This window comes from Cryptosporidium muris, genomic scaffold (assembly GCF_000006515.1).
Source record: "Cryptosporidium muris RN66 scf_1106632373469 genomic scaffold, whole genome shotgun sequence".
In the NCBI taxonomy this organism is placed as follows: domain Eukaryota; phylum Apicomplexa; class Conoidasida; order Eucoccidiorida; family Cryptosporidiidae; genus Cryptosporidium; species Cryptosporidium muris.
The window spans coordinates 106,670-129,903 of NW_002196581.1; the positions used below are offsets into that span (position 1 = coordinate 106,670).

Sequence of the window (23,234 nt, forward strand, 5' to 3'; positions counted from 1 at the left end):
AAAAAAAGAATTAGCGAAACATATTCTGAGTTCAAAAATTTACTACTATTTCTATAAACACACTAAAATATTAATATTTAAAATGTAATGTATACTCTTTAATTCCAAGCCTAAAATATAATTTGTCAACCCATATAGATAATGGTTTCTTAGCTAGTGGCAATTTACTCGAATATTCAGATTGGCTTAGAAACTCTTCAAAAGAAACATTTCTATAAGTAATATTACCTAATATATTATCCTTCATTATATCTAAGTCATCTGCCTTAATATACACAAGAGAACTATGAATTATTCTATCCTTTGGATATGTATTAAGACCAAGTTCAAGACATGCTTTATCAACAATATCTATTATTGGATCAATATATAATGCTTTACTAACTTCAGAGACTCTTATACATGCAAAAACTCCATTACTTATTTTATAGTTGCTATTGTATTGGAAATTCTGATTTTCCAAAATATCTACTATATGATCTGTATTATAAACAAGCGGAAATGGCTCTAATGGTATACATAACTTATTCTGAGTGTAGTGCTCAGGATTTCCCAGAGGTGTAAATGAAGGATGTCCACTTTCAATTGAATTAGCTTTTATTTTATGTTCACCAAATTTATGATATAACTTCTGAATAATAATTTCCAAAAACTTTAAGGATAACAATTTATTTAAACACTGATTACTGCACAAACTGACATGTATTCCAAGGAGTGACTCTATATTGCTTCCTAAATTCCTCACGTCTAATCCATTACAGAAATTCCTATAATTTATCTTCTGAATATCAATCCCAAATTTGTAAATATCAAATGTAGAATACACAATTATACTTTCTTCACTACTCTTACAATTGCAATATTTGTTCTTTATGTAATTTAACAAGCAGTAAATTGAATAATTTAAATATGCTTCTAGTAAATCTACGATATACACAGAGTCATTAATATCATCCTTAGAGTTTGTATCATTTATAAATGCTAGAGAACTGAATTTAATACATAATAAACATGAGAAGTGATCTCTCTTAGTGTTGTGACGAATCTCATTCCCCTTCTTTTTGATAATACTTCTAATTACATCTAATTTACTATGTTTGGAAGTTTCCGACATATATATTAGCAATAGCCAAATTATTTCATACTAATTGATGCTCCAGAAAGATTTTCTTGTCTCTTACAATTTACATCTTATGAAAAGGGATGCGGTCGCTGCAGGCTACACCCATCATATAACTGTGTCTGTATGCTGGTATTGTTTATACGGAGGGACAAGCGGCCAGTCTTGCGCCAGGGGCAATGTCGTTGCAGGTGACGCCGAGCGGATGCGCGACTATTGCTAGTTGAAAACTACACCAATTCCCTTCTATCGGCCCTCTGTGGTCTGGTGGAAATTTCTGGGGCCCTGAGGGGCTACCTCATTAAGCTAATGTATCGCCGGGGTTTGGGCTGGGTTGGTGATCCTACTAGTCCTCCCTGCCGGGGTCTCGCACCCTGCCAGCCCTGTACCCCCCCACTGCCATGCTGCCGTACCCTGCATTGCTACGTTTTATGCCACCATATCACTATATCCTATATCACTATGCCCTACGCCACTATATCCTATATCACTATGCCCTACGCCACTATATCCTATATCACTATGCCCTACGCCACTATATCCTATATCACTATGCCCTACGCCACTATATCCTATATCACTATGCCCTACGCCACTATATCCTATATCACTATGCCCTACGCCACTATATCCTATATCACTATGCCCTACGTCGCGTAGCTACCTTTAGAGATACATTAGTTTACGGTTCGCTAGGGCACATTGTGCCCCCAAATATTTTTGGAGCGGTAGAAACTACTACCCAGCTGACGCAACACGGCAATCTTTAGTAAAAGGCGAAAGATTGGTTCGAGATATCACGTCAGTACGGCGTGCCGAGGTACACGCTCCACAGGTAATATATTAGTAAGAGGACACTCTCGTATGATGGTTTTTAACAGCGGTTTTTGTACCGCCTTTTAAAATAGCGTCATTATTTGACATCCTAACTTCCGTTTACTTTCTAAATGTATAGATCTTCTTATGCTTATATAATATAAATTAGAATATCTTATTTGGAATACTTAACTTTGTATTGATACACGTACTAAAGCGACTTTTAAATTTTCCAGGATAGAACTGGATACTTTATAATAATCAAAGTGCTTTATTCAATAGTCTCAATCATCCAAATTATATAGGTTTTTGAAGAACTAATGGAGAAGAATATAGCTGATCTAGCTATAGAGCTAGATTTAATATATCGGGATTTACTAGAATATGAGAAGTTTCAAAATCTACAAGGTATCGGTGATCATATTACTATTCATAGCAGCAATATTAATCATATTAAGAAATTATATAATGATATAAAAGAGGTCTTATGTGAAGTTAATGACATAACTTCATTATATACTAAAAAATTCAGTGAATTACTAACTAATTACTATATATATGGATCATTAACACCTGAAATATCCCACATATTTCTTAAACGTAATCCTTGGTTTATATTTCTCTTATTAAATATAACTATGGGTGATATCAACAACTTAAATTCTATTTTTACTGATTTTATCTGCCATTATAAAAAAGACTCTTTTGTGAATATTAATAACCCTATACTTATTGGAAATATTTGGTACTTTTATTCTAGCCTGATACACATCCCATTAATAAAAGAGTATACAATTAATTTTTGGACAGATACTGAACTTAGACTGAAGGATATTGATTTAATCGTAAATTACATCAATAATTTTACCAATATTGTGGACTGTAAGTCCAATGATAATGTTGATAAATACTTAAATATACTAATAATTCTGAGATCATTAATTTTATTGTGTGAAAATGTACAAATTGTTAAAGATATACTATTAAGAAGTGACTTAACAAAGTGTTTAAGATGTTTTATCAGTGGTTTTAACAAAAGTGGTTGCAACCAGGTGACTTCAAGTAAGCCAACAGTATATTTAAGTATTAGATTGTTTACTAGTATAAATTCATTTAACGAAAAAGAAAAGCTAAAATACTATGAAATGTATAATATTTTGGATTTTTCCAGAAGTATTCAACTATTACAGTTACCTAGAGAGCTTTCAAAGGTTGAATATTATATTACAAAACTAATATTATTACCTCCCCCACTGGATACTATCGATTTTTTAAGAAATCCAACTAATTTTTCTATTCTTAAGAAACTTATATATCCATGTTTAATTCATAGATGTCTCATAAGCCCACAAAAAAAACTTGATATTGATAATTATAAAATATTAAGTATATCTGAATTATGGAAAGATAATAATACTTATTTGAATATTTATAATAAGGATACACAAAGTAGTATGCTAAAAAAAGTTCTAGCTTCTGTAATGGCTAACAGACCTTTGTTATTTATTGAAAATATAATGAATGGCTTACGTATTTATAATACTTTACTTAATGTTGCTTTAAACATCTATAAAGCTAACATATCAAGAAATAATGACAACTCTAATTTAATATCTAATCAGTTAAGTAGATATAATGGTAATATTATAAGTCTTTACTTAGATAGCTCTATAGATAGTAAGATCTTAATGGGAGCATGGATTTGTGGTGAGAAACCTGGGGATTTTGTTTGGAAATATGGTATCCTTGCAGAATGTATGATAAATGGATCTTGGTTATTAATTGAAAATATTGGGAATGCTCCATCAGATGTAATGGCTAAGATCAATGAAATTGTTGACATAATCAGTAGCTGTAAATTTAAACATGGTATTGTTTCAAGGTATTTAGATATTCCTGAATTAAATAGTAGAATCAAAATACATCCAAATTTCCGCTTATTTGGGACAGTGATAGTAAATAATGAAGACTTGGATAAACATGTTGCTATAAATCCTGAGGTGTTTAAGGAAGTACAGGTGCAGGTACATGACAACATTGAGGAGATATTAGATGATGAATATAAACATATTAAACACAATATTAATCTTGAAATTGAATACTTTAAGCTGATTACTAAGGAAATGCAGGTTCCTAACTTAACAAGTGACAACCCTCTTTCGGTTCAGCACTCTAAGTGGTTTCTAGAATACGTTAATAGCCCGACTGATTTAGATTTTAAACAAAGATTAAAGGTAATATTCCCAGAGTTAACTCCATTTATTAGTTGCCTAATAAGTGGATATTTCAATATTTGCAATATGCTATATACAAATAAAAAATTACTGAATATCAACATTAGAATCCCATCAAGTAGAGATTTTGTTATATCATGTGAGAGAGTGTCATTTATTTTCAAAGATCAAAATATAAATATTACTCCTCAAGATGAAAGTGATTATCTTAGTAGGCACTTCTTGTCTGAACCAATGAAACTTAAAATTTGCTTTCATGCTTGTAATACTTTGGCTGACCATATTCCATTTATTCAATTTAGAATCAAAGCATATCTTGTATTTTGTAGTGCTTTTAATTTAAATCAAGCTCAAGTGTTCGATTGTATTAGAAATCAAAGATTTATGATTGAGAAATATCAAGGCAAATATGGTATTAGAAATGAGATACTTGGTTGTAGTCTAAAATTTGAGTATGAAAAAGACAGAGGTGAGAATAATATGGAGGAATATTTAGACACTCCTCAAAATAATGGAATAGAGTTTCAGAAAACTTTAGACTCTTCTTTATCGGATAACTCAATTGTATATACATCGCAGTCTAATTATTCCTATACAAGTATCCACTCAAAATTATTATATGACTTAGCATTATCAATTAGAAATAACGAAGCTGTCTTGCTAGTTGGAGATACAGGAACAGGAAAAACAACTGTAATACAGCAACTTCATTCATTGTATTATGCAAATTTACCCAATGATATCAATAAGTGCCAACTTTTGATTTATAATTTTAGTGAACAAAGTGAGTCAAGTGACTTGATTGGATCATATAAACCGAATTATATTGGAGTAGATATTCGTTCTTTGTATAATGACTATGTTGTATTATTGGAACGAAGCAATATTAGTAAAAAAAAGAATTCTGCAGTGCTACAAAAACTTACTGATTTAATAAATAAAGAACAATGGTTAAAAACTTTGCAAATAATTCAAAAAGTGACGAAAACTATTATCTCACAGTATCAAGAGGTAATTTGTGATAAAAGCAAACATAATTTTGGCAATTCTAGTAAATTGGAAGAATCCAAAATTAAGACTAATACACCAAATACATCTGAAATATTAATCCAAAAGATATATCCCAGCAAAAAACGTAATTGGATGAATAAAACAAATATAGAAAACATCTGGGAATTAATCACTTATTGGCGTGAGATAGATGCAACATGTACAAATTTATTGATGGACAATAGAATAAGAAACTCTGCAAACAAATCTGAATTGGAATCTAATTTATCCCCTCAATTTCAGTTTATTGATGGTATTCTAACTAGAGCAATTAAAGAAGGACATTGGATAATTCTTGATGAAATTAACCTTGCACCTAATGATACTCTGCAAAGACTTATACCTATACTTAGTAGAGATTGCTGCAGAAATGTAGGAAATTGTAAAATATCTTTATATAGCAAGAAAGTAACTTTTTTAATCCCTGAAAAAGGAAATGAAATAATTGAGGTACATCCAAGATTTCGGTTGTTTGCATGTATGAACCCTTCATCTGTCCCATTGGATATTATTGATAATAAAAAACTTTTAGATGAGCTCATAAACAATACAAACAGCTCTAACATATCTGAATCCACTATAGAATCATCTAATTTTTTAAAGACTTCTAGAGTACGTGCAACTCCTGGTAAACGCGAATTACCATATCTTGTTAGATGCCTATTTACTGAATACTTTGTAGATGAGGTATATTCAAGAAAAGATTTGGAAGATATTGTATATGAATACATGAAAGATGTACTAATAACGAACCAAGTACAAATTGGTGTTCTTGTAGATATATATCTGGAATTGAAGTCCCTTTCTAACAAACATGAAATTACAATTGGTATAGAAGGTAATGGATATGGAGCACCACAATATTCTTTAAGAACTTTTACAAATAGTTTATGCTATATTAGAAATATACTTTGTGTTCAAAATCAGTGGAAATCAAACGGTAAACTTATAACTAACCATAGAACTAGTGATAACATACTCACAACTATATTGGATGGTATACTTATGAGCTTCGCAACACCATTAATTAGCGACTCATTCAAACGAGTAGAAGCACTTGTTAGACGGATTCTTGGTATCAGTAAAATACAAAATATCTCAAATGTGGGAACATTAGATAATCTTTTGAGATTAAACATATTTGAGGCTCCATATATCAATTTTTCTAGTTTGACTGCACGAAAAGATTTGCAAAAAAGAAGTGTTTTAGGCTCACAGATGGTAAAATATGTAGATATTAATGGATATATTATTAATGCTGGGGAGGAGATACTAGATAATGAAATCATAGATGAAATGAGAAGGGAATTTGTGATAACACCATCTGTACTTGAAAACTTAACAAAAATTGTGCGAATTTTATCTGGATGTAGGAATCCAATTTTGATTGAAGGCCCCACATCTACGGGTAAAACATCTCTGATTAAATTTGTCACTGAAATTACAGGGCACAAATTTGTCAGAATAAACAATCACGAACATACTGATATTGAGGAATACTTTGGAAGATATATGCCAAGCTTAGAAACTGGGAATTTAATTTATACTGAAGGACCACTAGTTACTGCTGCAAGAAAAGGTTACTGGCTAGTATTAGATGAATTAAACCTTGCTCCTAGTGAAGTTTTGGAGTCTTTAAATCGTCTTTTGGATTCCAATAGAGAAATTTTCTTACCTGAAACTGGAGAAACAATTAAAGCACATCCTGATTTCCAATTGTTTGCAACACAAAATCCAGCAGGCAATATTTATGGTGGAAGGAAGGTATTATCTCAAGCATTTCGTAATAGATTTGTCGAGATTTATATAGATAACATCGTAAGTAGTGAATTGGTGACAATATTATCAAGTAGATGTATCATACCACCTTCATATGCAGAAACAATGGTTAATATATTTACTGAACTCCAGCAACATAGATTGACTTCACAACTATTTTCTGGAGATATGAGCTTTATGACAGTTAGAGATCTATTAAGATGGGGTAATAGGCTTGCTAAAAATATCGATAAATATGAATTATTAATCCAAGGATTCTTTTTAATAGGAGAAAGAATAAGAAATGAAGAGGACAAAGTTGAGGTTGCCCAGATATTGTTGAAAAACTGTCAACTTTTAAATATAAAATTGAATGATATTCTAAGTGCCACCATTAAAGAGTATGAGTATGAAGAACTTGATAAAAAAAACAGTAACAGGAGGAAGAAACCAAAGCTTGCTATCACCAATGAATCTAGTATTTATTCATTTCTAAACAAATTACAAGAACCTATTAAACTACTAAAGGAATCGCGAAATATTATTATGACTGATACTTTTAAAAGAATGGCTAGGTTAGTTAACTATTGTATTGAGTTTGATGAACCTGTTTTACTTGTTGGTCCAACTGGATGTGGCAAAACGACTATTTGTCAGGAATTTGCTTCTGCAAAAGGAAGACGTTTATATGTTATAAATTGTCATCAGCATATTGAAGCTGGTGATATGTTGGGTTCTTTAAGACCAAGTAGAGATGCAGCCACTCAACTTAGACAAGAGCTTAGAAATTTACTAAACGAATTTTCTTGTTTAGCTAATTCTAATCACTGCAATAATAATTTTAATATTCATATTCAAGGAATTCTAGATTTAATAAAGCACGTAGTTGAGATCATAAGCGATCAAGATAAATATATTAATCAAAAATTGTATGGTGAATTCCAATTATCTTTCAAGTCCCTAAAGGAACAAATAGAAGCATTATCATCTGAAAGTATTAGACTTAAGACAGATGATTTAGATAGTAATTATTTTTATTTACTATCCAAAGCTAATGAAATTCTTTTTCAGTACCAAAAGGATCAAACAAATAATGAAAAGGGTGCCCTATTTGAATGGCAAGATGGTCCTGTTATAGAAGCAATGAAAAGTGGGAGTTATCTGCTGTTAGATGAAATAAACTTATGTGATGACTCTGTAATCGAAAGACTAAATTCACTACTAGAAAATGGAAAAGATCGTACTATCACAATAACTGAAAAAAGTGATAGTACTAATAGCTTAAACTCCAGCATGTTTATCAAAGCTAACCCTAATTTCCGAATTTTTGCAACGATGAATCCAGGAGGAGATTATGGGAAACGTGAGTTATCTCCGGCTCTTAGAAATCGCTTTACCGAAATATTCATTCCTTTACTTTCATTATATAATCTAAAGGATGACATTGAAGAGCTTATAAGAAATAATTTAAGAATAACCCAAAAATATTTCGAAAATGAGGATATTATCAATTACACTTCAAAAGCTATTTTATTTGCCTCAGTGATGTATGAAAATGACTTAAATGGTAATGAGAATGTGATTAAGAACTTTTGCGAAAATAATTTTCCATCTATGCCTATGGAACTTCTATATATTCATGGACAATCCAACAACTCAGTATTTTCAATAAGAGATGTATTATCATGGTCTAATTTCGTCTCAAATACATTCAATCAAGTTTGTAACTTTTACATGGATCAAACAGAAAATGAATTATGTCTGAAATCTAGACTATCAGAGATTTTGTGTAGTTGTAAAGATTTGGATATAATTATTAAGTGGATTTTATTGATACTTTCAGTTTGTGAAGTATTTATTCATGGTGGATGTTTAACTATTACAGACTACACTAATAGTAACTTCAATGAAGGTAGAACAATACTAGAAATGATGCTAATTAAAAGGCTTTTATATATAGCTGTTGATGTCATAATAACTCCATTAATTAGAAGAATTCCAAGTAACAAGTTTATTAATAAGAAAGACGATTATTTCACTTGCGAGCAAGAAATAAAGAAAACTATCTTTGAAATTTTAGAGCATAGATTTATTGAAGAGGAAGGATTAGCATGGATTACTGAATTAAATCTAAGTAGATCAAAGGCATACTTCTCAGAGGCTAATTATAAAAATGAGGTATCTATTGGCCCATTTAAAATAAGGCGATTATGTCAAAATAATAATGATGAAATTTGCAAAGGAAAAAGTACAAAGGATAGATTTACATTATGTGCACCTACCAGCTTGAGGAATATTGCATGTGTATTAAGGGCTATGAGTATTCAGAAACCTATTTTACTGGAAGGTTCGCCAGGTATTGGAAAGACAGCATCTGTTGGTATAATTTCAAAGATGATAGGTATGAAGTTACATCGAATAAATTTAAGTGAGCAGACTGACTTAACTGACTTATTTGGCTGTGAAATTCCTCAGAAAAGGCAAAATCAGAGTGTAGATATAAATACAAGTGATGAATCACTAGAAACACAAAATATTTCTAATTCTCTGATAGGGTGGTCTGATGGGATTTTATTAAGAGCAATGCGTCAAGGTGATTGGGTAGTCCTAGATGAATTAAACTTGGCTACTCAGCAAATATTAGAAGGTTTAAATAGTATTATGGATCATAGGAGGAATGTTTATATTCCAGAAATAGGACAACTAGTTACATGCCATCCAAACTTTCGGATATTTGCAACACAAAATCCAGTAATTGAAGGTAGTGGAAGAAAAGGACTTCCTCAAAGTTTTTTAAATAGATTTACAAAATTAAGCATTAAGAAATTAAATTCACAAGATTATTATACTATTGGAATGTCACTCTACTCAAATTTACCAGAAAAGATTATAAAAGTATCTATTGATATTATCTTATCTATTAGAAGTTACCACAGAGAAATAAAACCTCTTAAAAATGGAAATGATTGGGAATGGAACTTACGAGATGCTATTCGTTTACTTGAATTAGTTCAATATAACTTCAATTTAGTTACAGAAAATACTCAGGATTTTCATATTTCCAGATTTCCAGGTGTTCTCTCAAATGATATCCCAAGAAAGTATCTTCATTACTTATTACAGTCATTATATCATAGTATCGAAATTATTTGTATATCAAGACTCCAATGTGAAATAGACAAAAATAATATATGGAAAATTATACATAAAAAAATTCGCCTATACTTTACACTCAACTATAATCAATTATCAACAATATCAAATTATATAATTAATCAGCCTTATTTTGCACTTAAGAGACTTGAATTTAATAAAATTTCGGTTAACTGTTATATTGGACATTTACCTATTAATACATATTTATATCAATCTATAAATACGTCAAATTCCGATTTAGCTCCTTCAAGACAAAACCATTTTAAAGCAGCTTTAGATCTAAATTCAATACCGTTATATTTGAAGAAATATACTCTTATAATGGCAGAATGTATTTTAATTAATGAGCCATTAATGATTGGCTGTGAAGTTGAAGATATAGAGAACATAACTAGTTGCATTTACTCATTATCAAGTTTTGCTTTTGATAATATTACTGTGAAGGAAATAAATATGACTCCTTCAATAGATACAAATGATCTAATTGGAAATTTTCAGCAATACAACAGTGATATAATAATTATTGATATTATAAATGTAATCAAATACATATTCATATACTGCAAAAATCTACTTTTGAGAAATTCCAAGAAAATTCTTACTAAAAATATGGATAACAATACTTATATTGGTTTTTGGGAGAAATTCTTTAAGTTGACATCTTTATACAATGAAATAGAAGGTTTGTCCAGGAAGTACACAGATAAAATTTATATAGGAGTGGTTGAAAGTGAGTCGAGTTTAATATTAGATAAGCTTGTTGAATTAATAGAAATATGGATGAAATACATTAAAACAGAATTTGATCATAGAGAAGAACTATCTAAAAATTGTAAGGCTTCACTTGAAGAGATAGATTCAAAATTATTACTCTTAAAAAATAATGAAAAAAGGAGGAAGGCTAACTATCCACAATTTGAATTTGTATACTCAGACCTTATAAAGGCAATTATTGCTGGTGAATGGATTATAATTAAAAATATCCAGAATTGCTCATCAACTCTATTGGATAGATTAAATGCATTAATTGAAGATAAAACAAATGATCTATTTATTACTGAAAGTGGCGAAGCTAAATATATTAAACGACATCCTAACTTCCGTATATTCTTTGTAAGAAGCAACATTTTCGAGTTAAATCAAAGTCAATTCATAAGTAATGCACTTAAAAATCGTTGTATTGAACTTTTCATCTCAACTAATCAAGAAGAATACATGCAACATTGTACAGAGAAAGTTAGTGAGGTAGATGACAACAGTTTATTTAGAAAAATGTCTCTGGATCTTAAAGGAAAGCATTTTACATTTGTAAATGAAATACTCAAGCCATGTATTCCAATATTTCTTCAAGATCTTCTGGATAAAGTATTTGAGAATGATTTATTAAATATTGGGAGTAGTAAGATTGGAAATATTGATGCAATAAATGATATTATAAAACGAATAACAATCAAAATTGGTAAATGTTCATTGTGCAGACAATTTATTGAAGATTTTATGCTTTCCTATGAGACTATTCATCCAATTTTGCAGGCAGAAGCTAATTTTTGGTTTTCTAGCTTATTTTATTCCCCTGCACTGAAAAATTGCAACATTTATAACAAGATATTTGATAGTGGATATTGTAATTCAGTGTTAAATATAATGCCAGCTGTATACATATTAATTGGTAGCTTTATTAAACTTATAAATATTCTTTTGGAGATAAGTTATACTCTTTTCAATGGTGATCAATCAAACCTATTATTAAAAAATGAAGTAATGCATATCACTAAATGTTTCTCATCAAGTAATGAAATAAAATTAGCTCTAGAAAATATAGAACAATTGTGTTCAGATGTTAAGGCATATATTCTTGAAAGTATATTTTTAGAAAGTTCATTCTACATAAAGTGGCAAGATTTGATGTTTTCAAGTTTATTATCAGAATTTGTATTAGCATTAAGTGGAATAGATGATATTGATAATAATTCACTAGCTATAAATAATGTTCAATTACAACATCTGAATCTACTAACTAGTACATTCCTAGATTTATATCGTTTTTCAAATTCATCCAACATGTTTTTAATAGAAAAAATACTTCAGTCAGCTATAAGAACAACAATAAAAATGATGAATTTTAGGGAATCAAAGTATAATATTGAGCAACCCCTTCAATTAAGCAATATATATACTGATAAATCTATGAGCTTTCCATCTCAAATTTTGTTACAAGCTTCTATTATTTTCTCAAATAATAATATTTTTCAACAGCAACGAATAAATACAAATTCTACGTTAAATCAAATAGACTCATTAAAAATATCTTTTAAAAATAGTGAATACGTATGGGATTTGTACAAGAAGTTTTGTATTTTCTTCAAATATGCTTCAGAATTTGATATAGAAGATAGAGTATTATTTATTAAGAATATTTCCCTAGAAATTGGTGAAGATTCAATTGATGAATTACTCAATATTTATAAAAACAATCTTGTTGAATGCTTGTATAATATATGGAGTCCTAGAAATGAAATAAAAAAGAAACAGGAATTAACTTTTTCATGCAATAAATTAATATCACAAAGTATGAGAATAATATATAATCAAGAATGTATAGTATCACTAATGAAATATGATAGCTATTTCATAAATTCAGCTCAAAGTATTAATTTTTCATTTATGAAGGGTATAAGCAAGCTAATTCATACTAGTGTAAATATCATACTTCATCCAATAATTCAGTTGGACGAATGGAACTTACCTATTTACACTTCCACTTTGTTATATAGTATAAACAAATTTTTTTCCAGTAATAAACATGAAACTGACCTAAATTCTTCAATATTGAATTGTGATATACTGTTTCAATATTTAAAGTCTTCTTACATTAATGAATCTCAAGAATGTAAGGATAAGCTATATACTTTATCATTAATTAATGAGATAGTCCTCGCTAGTCCAATATTAATATTAAGCAACATAAAGAAGTTTATATCTTTAATTATAAGTTATGTATATGAAGATATATTGAACATATTAGAAAGCAATTATAATAAAACATTTTTCAATTCAATTGAAAATACAGTAGAAAACAATATAAATAAAATAGAGTTCTATGAACCGAAGCAATATATAGATTACGATACAATATTGTTATATGTTGAAGTATTTAATATCTTGGAACTATTTATAAATATGATCTCTACTCCAAATATTGGAGATTCACCCACAATGGCAATTGAAATGATTAGTATCTGGAAATTTATAGGTGAAGATATAGTTAATTTAAGTTTTGCATTATATGGTAATATTGAAAAAATTTCTAGGTACAGATCAGAATTGAAGAATGTTATTGGATCAACAGCACTGTACAATTACTTGGAAAGTCTAATATGGAACTTTAAGAGCAATTGGAAATTTTCTGATTTAAACCTAACTATTATTGAAGACGGAATAGAGAAACCTATTCATATGGAAAGTTATATTGAGAGGGTTGTAATAAATAATTTCATGAATGGACTATTTTGTGGATTTCAAGTATATATAAGAAATGAAGCACTGCAAATCCAATTGGGTTTATTTAACTTACTTAGTTGTCCAGGAATAAATACCAAGTTTGAAGATTTAGGTACAGCACGAATTAGGAATAGAATAATATCAATATTTAAAAATGATTTAAATGGAGCTTTAAATCTTATATCTCAAATTAAACTATGCAACTTTGAATTTATTGAAAGATCAGTAGAGCTATTTAAGAGAAATAATAAACTATACAAAATTCTAGATGGTAATAAGAAACTTTCTTCAGATGTAAATACTGATATGTATAATATTAAGTGGGAAAGTATTCTAATAAAACTGAGAAGCTTACTCACTTGTAACTTAAATAAAGAAGAAACAAAGAGTCAAGTATATTTTGAAAAGTATGATGAATGCATTTCTGCAAATTCCTTACTGTTTCCACTTAAATTAGTTGAAGGTTATACAATAAATTATGTCAATAATTTATTATATGTTTTATATTTGGAAAAACTTCAATTAGGGAACCTATCTAGAAATGTCTTCAATTCTAATTTCTTGTTGAAATTATCCTTTCATCTAACTAATATACTAGAGGAAGGACTTACCATAATATATAGTAAGGATTCAATATCAAAAGTAAATCCTCTTGATATTAATATATCGTTTACTAACATAATTAATATTATTACTGATCTTCAATCCTTAGGTTTTTTGTTTGAATATTTAGAGTCAGCTGGATACCGGAATGAAGAATTGTCAATTAAACTGGCTAATCAATATAAAATACATCAACTCCTTTCAAGCACTGTATTTTCACTATTTCCAGAAATTGAAGTAAATTCTCAACCTAAAGTTATTAAATTAGACAATATTAAGTCAATACTGGCAAATATATCATACAGCCTAATACTTGATAGGGACAAGAATATGAATATACATAGGGAGGGGCAAAGTGAGGCAGATTTGGAAAATGAGGATGAACAAGTGATTTTGTCAATATTTTCTAGTAAAATAATGAAATCTATTTTAAAACTCCATCCATTGTCAATAATGACAATTGGGTTGAACTTCATATCTGAGAGAATTGCTGGGATTTCTATAAGAGATTCCATAAATATTAAAGATAAGTTATATTTCATTTCAAATGTGATGAGAGTTAAGAATCACAAAATAATTAATTGCAGGGGTGAAATTAAGAGATGTAGAATATCAGTTGAGTCACTACTAGTGAGATTTTTGTTAGAAATGGCAATATCAAATATGGCTTACTTCTTACTTTTAAATGGTTTCAATAATATCTCGATAAAAATAAAGAATATTTTACCAGTAATATTTGATTACTTAGATAGTAATAATAATAGTGAATTAATTAATTTGGGTTGTTCTATTGAAGAGATAATTACTGAATTATCAAATATTCAGAATGAGAGCTTCAATGAGTTAGAATACGGTTATATACATAATATTGATTACAAAAACCTAGAACTATTGAGTGATGGTGAACTAAGATCCTCGGATATTATTAATAAGAAAATTCAGGATAATGTACTATTTAAAAAGAAGATGGGGGAATTACTAGAACTATTTGTTAAATATATTAAACTATTGAATTACTTCTTATTTAGTGAGCTTAAAGATTCACTTATGAGTTGTTCTATTATAATATTATATTCAAGCATTATGATGATATCCCTACCTTTAGAATATCATCATCGTTCACTTGAAAAGGTTGATTATTCTTCAAATTATAGGACAAAAGAAAAATACTTTGAACTAGTAGAGAAGGGTCACTTTGAAACTGAATACTGCTACATTGAGAAATTAATGAAAGCATCACATTCCATTAATGAGGCAGTTATTAAAATAGAAAGTAATGTAATGAAGGGCTTAGTTCAAAATATAAATGATGTAATGGAAGAAATTAACAAATTTAAATTTGGTAATATTTTAAGAAACCTACAATTTGTACAAGGTGATAGATCAAAATTTAATTGTAAGCTACTAGATAATACAAAGGGAGTAATTGAGTGTATTGGAAATATTCAATCGGCTATTCTTCATAGTCAATTTATTAGGATTTTAAGTGATTGTACTGGATCTTTATTAGGGGAGCAAAAATCCGGAGAATTGGATATTAGAAAACAATTCTTATTGGAATCTTTCAATTTTACTACAGTTGATAACTTTTTGTCATTAATAAGCTCATTGAATAGTTCATTATACACCAATTTAGATCCTGATGTGATTTTGTGTTATGATGATATTTTGAAACCAATAAAATTAATTTTATATTCTTTATCAATAGGAGCCTCATTAATTTATTTAGTCTCAAATCTTATGGAAAGTAACTCAACATTGTGCATGTCCAAAAAGTGCACTTTTGCATATACCACATCTCATGAATGTTACAACTGCTCATTAAAAACTAGGAATCAAGTAAATCACTATAATTTAGTTGTACCATTTGAAAGTTATGATATATTTGCAGTAAAAAGCTACTCTGATCTACTGAATGCAGTGGAAGTAGTAAATTTATATGAACAAGAACGTTTATTGCTTGTTTCAGCATTTGGCTCCTTCTCCCATATATCTAGGAATTCTTTAGCTATATGGGAGACATTAATAGATACAAGTGCTTACATAGATCTATATAATTCAGAGTTAACAAAGTTGAATACAGTTCTTAGCTTACAATTTGAACAAAAGGAGGTTTGTGGTCCAGAAACGAACATGGTACAGAGTAATGGACTAGTGAACTTGCCAGCACTTGATATAACTGAATTAGATAGTTCAATAGTTATGGGAATGATAGGTAGTGAATATGAAGGTCAAAGTGGCAAATTGCTACTAAATGGTGATATAAATGATTATATTAAGGAGATTTCAGTAACTAAGAGTACCAGCAATAATAGAGAGGATGCAAAAGTTAACGAGTTAAATGCTAAATATATGAATATTAAGCTTTTGTGTAGAGCAATAATGAAAACGATTAAAAGATTATCTGTATATAACAGAAATAATCTTATAGATGGTGATGAATTGTTATTCAACTATGAAAACTATATTGATACTAGAAGCCAATGCCTTGAAGAGATACTTCGAAATCATATATTAAGGTTGGTATCAGTCAAAGTGAGCTATGATAGTAAAGATACTTTTTCGTCTTTAATTCAAAAAATGTTACTACCTTTGGACTCAAAAATGAAATTCGAGAATTACTTATATTACATTCAGCTTTTACTTATTAAATACTCTAATAGAATTTCTACTGAAACAAATTTGGATAAATTTAAAAAAGAATCATGTACTAACCAATTACAGGATTGTACCTTTTTACTATTGAGTTTAAACTTACCAAATATAATTATCAGCTTTGAAGATCATATAAATATACTGCTAAGAGAATATAAACAGCATCCAATACTACTATCAATCCAAGTTGTATTGCAAAAATTAGGTATAATGAAATTATTTAATATCAATATAGTTGTAGTTATTGTATATATTGAACTTATATTAGTACGATGTGAGCCATGGCAACTTTATATTAAAGAGGGTAGACATCTAAACTTAAATATTGAAAATTCTCTAATCTTGCATATTGAAAAACTGAAGAATTGTTTATTTAAAATGAGGCGATATCAGATAGATTCATGGGAATTACTACTGGAGGATGTTCATGAGTACTTTGACAACTCGGCATCTTTGTGGTTTGGGAAGTTATTGACTATTATTTTAGATCAGTACAAGCAATTTGATACCCTATGTAAAATTCCAGATATTGTATCTGAAGAGCATTACATAGATCATATTAAAACAGTTGGATCCAAGTTCTCTTGTTACTCTTTATTATCTGATAAAAAAGAAAGCTTCAATTTGAATAAGTCTTCATCAATGTGGAAAACATATAATTTACTATTAGACTATTTGATATATTCTCCTATCGGTGAATATAAATTAAGGCTTGAATCAATGGAATATTTGCAGTCCGTTATATTTGAGCTTAATATAAACAAAGATATGAACAAAGGAAACTTACATAAAAGCCATTTATATAATATACCTAGTTCTTTAAACTCAAGTATGTTTTTAACACTAACAAGAGTTATTGAAATTGGAAAATTTTGGAAAAGTTATATATTAGGTAATATTGAAGATATACGCAAAAATACAGAAGATGAGATTAAAAATTTAGTAAAATTATTAACATGGGATATTAAAGATCATTTAAAAATTCGTCAAACAATAGGAAAAACTCAAAAGCAATTAAAGAATCTAGCTGAGAAGTATAAAGAAAATTTATCTATAGTTTCCAAGAATATACTATTTGGAAATGAATCTTTGGAAGAAACAAATTTTAATAGCACTAAATTGAAAATTTTACCAAATTTAGATTACTGGGTACAACTTAAAATTATAAAGGATAATGAGATTAAACAAGATATTTCAGTAGAGACTAATGAATGTCAAGATAAACTACTTTTATCTAAAATTGACATTAAACTAGCAATAAATATATCAGACAGCATTTGTGATATAATGAATATACTAATGGATATAAGTACGAGTAAAATGGTTAAACGTAGGTATTACAAAATACTAATGGACACAGATAAATATAAAATACCCAAACTAATACCTATTAACGATTATTATAATATACTGCCGAAATACTTTACTAGCTATATATCACAATCAAATGAGTATGAAAATAATAATTTTAATGAAAAATATGCACAAGAGTTGAATAGCTTTATGAGATATAAATCCTCTATTATATCACATTTATACATAGATACGAGAACTATTGAATATAATAATGGCATATTGGAACGTCCAAGTTGTATCCAACTAACAAAAATAGCACTAGATTCATCCTTTAACGAAATCATGCAAGTATATACATATGAAATTAGTAAATTTGTTAGATTGCCACTATGTGAAGCTGTAATGGTATATTCGAAACTAGTTGAATATTATGCAGATGGAAAATATCAGATGATGAATATTGATCAATCATTGATTCAAACTAATAAAATATTTTCATTGGGATTAACTATGATTAAAGATTGTATAGATTTAGAGAATATTTTTTTGCATGAAAGTATTCCAAAATTGGCATTAATATGTGATATATTAACTTTATTAGGCCAGATTGATGATCTGAAAAGTATTAGAGATATTTTGAAGCAGGACTATGAAGATGCAAGGAGCAAGGATAACTGTATTCAAGATTTTGAACAGTATTCTGATGTTTCAAAAGAAAATATTTTTTATTACAAGAAATATAGTAATTTCGATGATAATTTTGATTGTCTTGGTATATCTAGGAATCTTAATTGTGCTGCGGAATATGAAGAATCACTTCCACTTTACTGCTTTATAAAGGAATTTCTAATTTTCGATTATCTCAATTCTATACTAAGTATAAAGGATAAAATGATTAATTGTTTGGCAGTAATACAAAAAAATGTCGTTTGTATGAAGAGAAATAATAATTTGAATGAGGAGCTGATAAATCAAGTATTATTTCAGGATTATATACATAAAGATGAAGACCACATAAATAAATCTGACATGCCTTGCAATTTGCAAGATAAGGAAAGAGGGTTGAAAGATAATAAATTCCAAATTATACAATTGAAGATATTCAAATTATTTTCCATAATGGACATAATCTCAAGATTTATTTCTAGTACATGTGAATACCGTCTAATTACAAATCTATACGGCTCAAGTGGAACTCATCATCACAATAAATTAGATTATTCTAAAGAAAGATCTTTCAGTACTGATAAACTAATTGAAAATGGTCATTTACAATCTATCGAAGTAGAACATTCATTAAATAGCAATAAAGAATCAGACTATAACCACTTTTTCTATATTGCAAGAGTTCAGATGCTAAATTTAGTTTATATATATCACAAAACCAAAATAACTAAGGAGATGAGAGAATGCATTGATATTCTAAGAAATTTGGATGAAGATTTACTGGGTATTATTAATATTAATGACATATATAGTGTGAATTCATATATTGAAGAATTATTACTAGAAATGGAGTCTGTGCTTGTAAACAAATCGAAAGATTTTAAATATTCATGTTTGGATCTGATAAGAGAAATTGATTTGGAAGATAAAGAGAAGTCAATATCTTATGGAGAGATGAATAAATTATTGATACAAATAAGTACAAAAATTGTGACTAATATCAAACCTGACTACCTAGAACCATTATTTTGTGTTCGGTTAGGACCAAAATCTAATGAAACTATACACAAAATCCTTAATTTATATAAAGATATTTTATTGAATTCATTTAATCTAGCTCAAGAGTTAATGGGTAAAGTATACATTACAAACTACTTTGTAAAAGCTATTTATGTACTCTTTGAAACAAACTTTTTTAATATATGTGAGAAAGAACAGGAAGAACAGGATTATAAAGAAAAAGATAGCAGAGATGAATGGATAGGTGGAACAGGTTTTGGTAATATTGATAACAATACCAAAGAAAATGGAAAAGATATATCGGAGGAAATAGAGGATAATTCGATACTAGAGGGTTTACAGCAAGAAAGTGAGAGTCTTTCTACAAATAATAATAATAACAATAATAATGGTATTGAAACTGGTCAGGATTTCAAAGGTGAATTGGAAGATATGCCTAGAAATGAGAATAATAGTAATTGTGATGAGGAGCAGAATACAAGTGAAGAGGATAATTTAGATAGAATAATAGATAGCGTTGACTTGAGTAATGATCAAAGCAATATAGAAGATTCCAAGAAAAGTGATGAAACCCAACAATACAAAGACCAAACATCAAGTATTGAAACAGAGGGAAATGAACTAAATGATAATACAGATATTGTAGCTAAACAGGATGAGAAGGAAGATATCAATAATGAGAAAACTCAGGATCAAAGGAAGCAAGAGAAATTAGATGAAAGTAATGAAACTGAAGGCAGAGCACAAAATGCATATAGTGATAACGAAGAAGGTGAGGATTTTCAATTTGAGACAGAAAATATACTTAGTTTGGATACAAAAGATGAGGGAAGTAAAGAAAATGTTCAGGAAAAGAGCGAATTTGAATTTGATACACATGACAATCCAGTTGATGCTTCATTAGATGGTAATTCTGTAGATAATGTTTCAATAAATGACTCAGTAAGTGATAAGGAACAGAGTGAACAAGAAAATAGTGATATAGAAAGAAATAATAGCACTCATATGGAAGCTCTATTTGAAGAGTATGATGAAGGATTAGACAAAAAAGAGCTGAAGCATGATGATATAAATAATATATCTGAAAAAAAGGATGAAAGCTACAACTTTGAACAGCTAATTTCTGGTGAACAGGATAGCTTTATTCATGACAACTCTCATGACTCTGTTAATAATAAAGATAAAGCTAATGGGATTGCAGCACTAAATGAAAATTTAGAGGATGAGAATAATAATTCATATGGTGGCAATCAAGTCAGAAGTAGTGGAGTTGAAGATCCTAACAATAAATTAAATCAATTAGGCGTACAAAATAATACCTCTATATCAAGTGAGGTTCTACAAAATGAAAGTTTTAATATAGAAGATAATCAATCTATAGATAATATAGATCCAACATCTTCTCTTGATGGTAATTATAATTTAGGTGAATCAACAAATTCAACTCTAAGTAGTGCGTCAAGATTTCCCCAGATCCTTCCTAATCCTTTAATGAGCAATATAGATGAAACTAAATGGTTTAAAAAGATACAAAGACTACTAAGTATAACAGATAACAAAGATGATGAAGATAGAAATGAAAGGCAAGATGATGAAATAGTAACAGATAATTCTAGCAAAAACCTAAATCCAGATGATAATAAGGACTATATATTTGATAAAAATGATCAAGGTAATACTATTGGATTAGCTTTAAGTGCTGATACACAAGAAATTAGTAAAGATCTCCAGAAAGAAAAGGAGTCAGATATAAAACAAACAGATAATTATAGCAACTTGGAATCCAACGAAAGTAAAAAGTTTTCTGATAATATCTTAAAATTAGATGACAATAAAGTTGATATCTTCAATAGAAAGTCTGATTATGAAGTAAACCAAGAAAATGAGAAATCCAATATAGAAAGGAATGAAAAAAGTGAGGTTTCTTGTGATAATTATCTGAGTAAGTTAAATGATGAACTGTTAAATAATATTGAAAACGATCTTCATCCTAAAAATACTCAAAATGTTGTAAAGGAATCAATACAAAACTTTGTTTCTAGTGACAATACATTGAAATATGATATATATAATCAAGAAGATCAAATCCAAAAACTAAATAGTTCCAGTAATCTTACAATTTTATGGACTCAAATTGAGCGTGAGATAGTTCCAATAGTCAATTCACTGACTAATCAGCTAAGAATAATACTAGAACCTACTGTGCGTGGTAAAATGCAAGGTGACTTTAAAACAGGTAAACGTTTGTCTATGAAGAAGGTCATTGCATATATAGCTTCAGATTATCGTAAAGACAAAATATGGCTCAGAAGAACTAAACCGAATAAACGTGAATTCAATGTTTTGTTATGTGTGGACAACTCTAAAAGTATGACTATCTCTAGAAATCAGAATATAGCAATCAAATCTTTATTTATTATTTTGCAATCACTAAATAGATTGGAGGTTGGTAACTTTGGAGTCTGTTCATTTGGTGGAGATACTGTAAGAGAAATTTTACCACTTAATAGTAGATTTACAACTAATGATGCTACACAGTTGTTAGAATCATTCAAATTTAATGAAGAGTCTTTTGATTCACATCAGAATAGCTTGCCTTATTTGTTGAAGAAAGCTACAGAGTTGTTGAGAGATAAATCAAGGACTAATTTGAGTAAACAATGTCATGAGTTAATGATTATTATTACAGATGGTAGATTTAATAAGCAAAAATCTAAGATATGGGTAAATTATGCAATACAAAACAAATGCGTACCTGTACTCATTATTGTTGATATATCTCTGACATATCTAATGATGGGACTGATAAAAAAAACTCTGAATGTTCTATATTTTGTATGAAATCAGTAATAAAGACTGAGGATGGAAAGATGAAAGTTGAACCATATTTAGAAAACTTTCCCTTTCCATATTATTCAATTATACAAGATACAAGGAGAATTCCAAATGTCCTATGTGATTTGCTTAAGCAATGGTTTGAAATACTGTGCAAGTGAATGTGAATTTATAATGAACTGGCTTTAGACGATAATCCGTTTTACTCATGAAATAAGGTATGTTATAAAGTTTATTTCAATATTAATTGATAAAAGCAAGCTAAACTTCTAGATAAATTTACTAAGAGATGTATTTTAAGTTGAAAATAAATTTTTTATATTTAAAAAAACATTAGGTTTATAAAGAGAATTAATATTATTTACGCATTTCTTCACTAAACTCCATCACTTTTGTCTCTATAGTTGATTTGATTGATTTTCAGTATAGTTTGAGGAATTCAATATAATATAAATACTCTTCCAGTATTAATATTTAATGATTTATGAGAACCTCTAATATTTCAAGAGATAATAGTAAAATAA

The 23,234-nt window shown here is 28.8% G+C and overlaps 2 protein-coding genes across 2 annotated transcripts, besides 3 other annotated features; one reads left to right on the forward strand and one right to left on the reverse strand.

Annotated features, from left to right (window-relative positions):
• The first annotated feature begins 63 nt into the window (after positions 1–63).
• Positions 64–84: a sequence feature (AT_rich).
• On the reverse strand, positions 71–1,114 carry CMU_010860 (uncharacterized protein; the record flags this gene model as incomplete). Its single annotated transcript, XM_002142451.1, has 1 exon — positions 71–1,114. The coding sequence occupies one exon, from the start codon at positions 1,112–1,114 to the stop codon at positions 71–73; it is 1,044 nt and encodes a 347-aa protein (XP_002142487.1).
• Positions 1,115–2,256: 1,142 nt separating this feature from the next.
• On the forward strand, positions 2,257–22,871 carry CMU_010870 (uncharacterized protein; the record flags this gene model as incomplete). The annotated part of the gene is made up of 2 exons (XM_002142452.1): positions 2,257–22,599; positions 22,731–22,871. The coding sequence occupies 2 exons, from the start codon at positions 2,257–2,259 to the stop codon at positions 22,869–22,871; spliced, it is 20,484 nt and encodes a 6,827-aa protein (XP_002142488.1).
• Positions 20,242–20,265: a microsatellite.
• A 143-nt stretch (positions 22,872–23,014) lies between the features above and the next one.
• Positions 23,015–23,041: a sequence feature (AT_rich).
• The last annotated feature ends 193 nt before the right edge of the window (positions 23,042–23,234 follow it).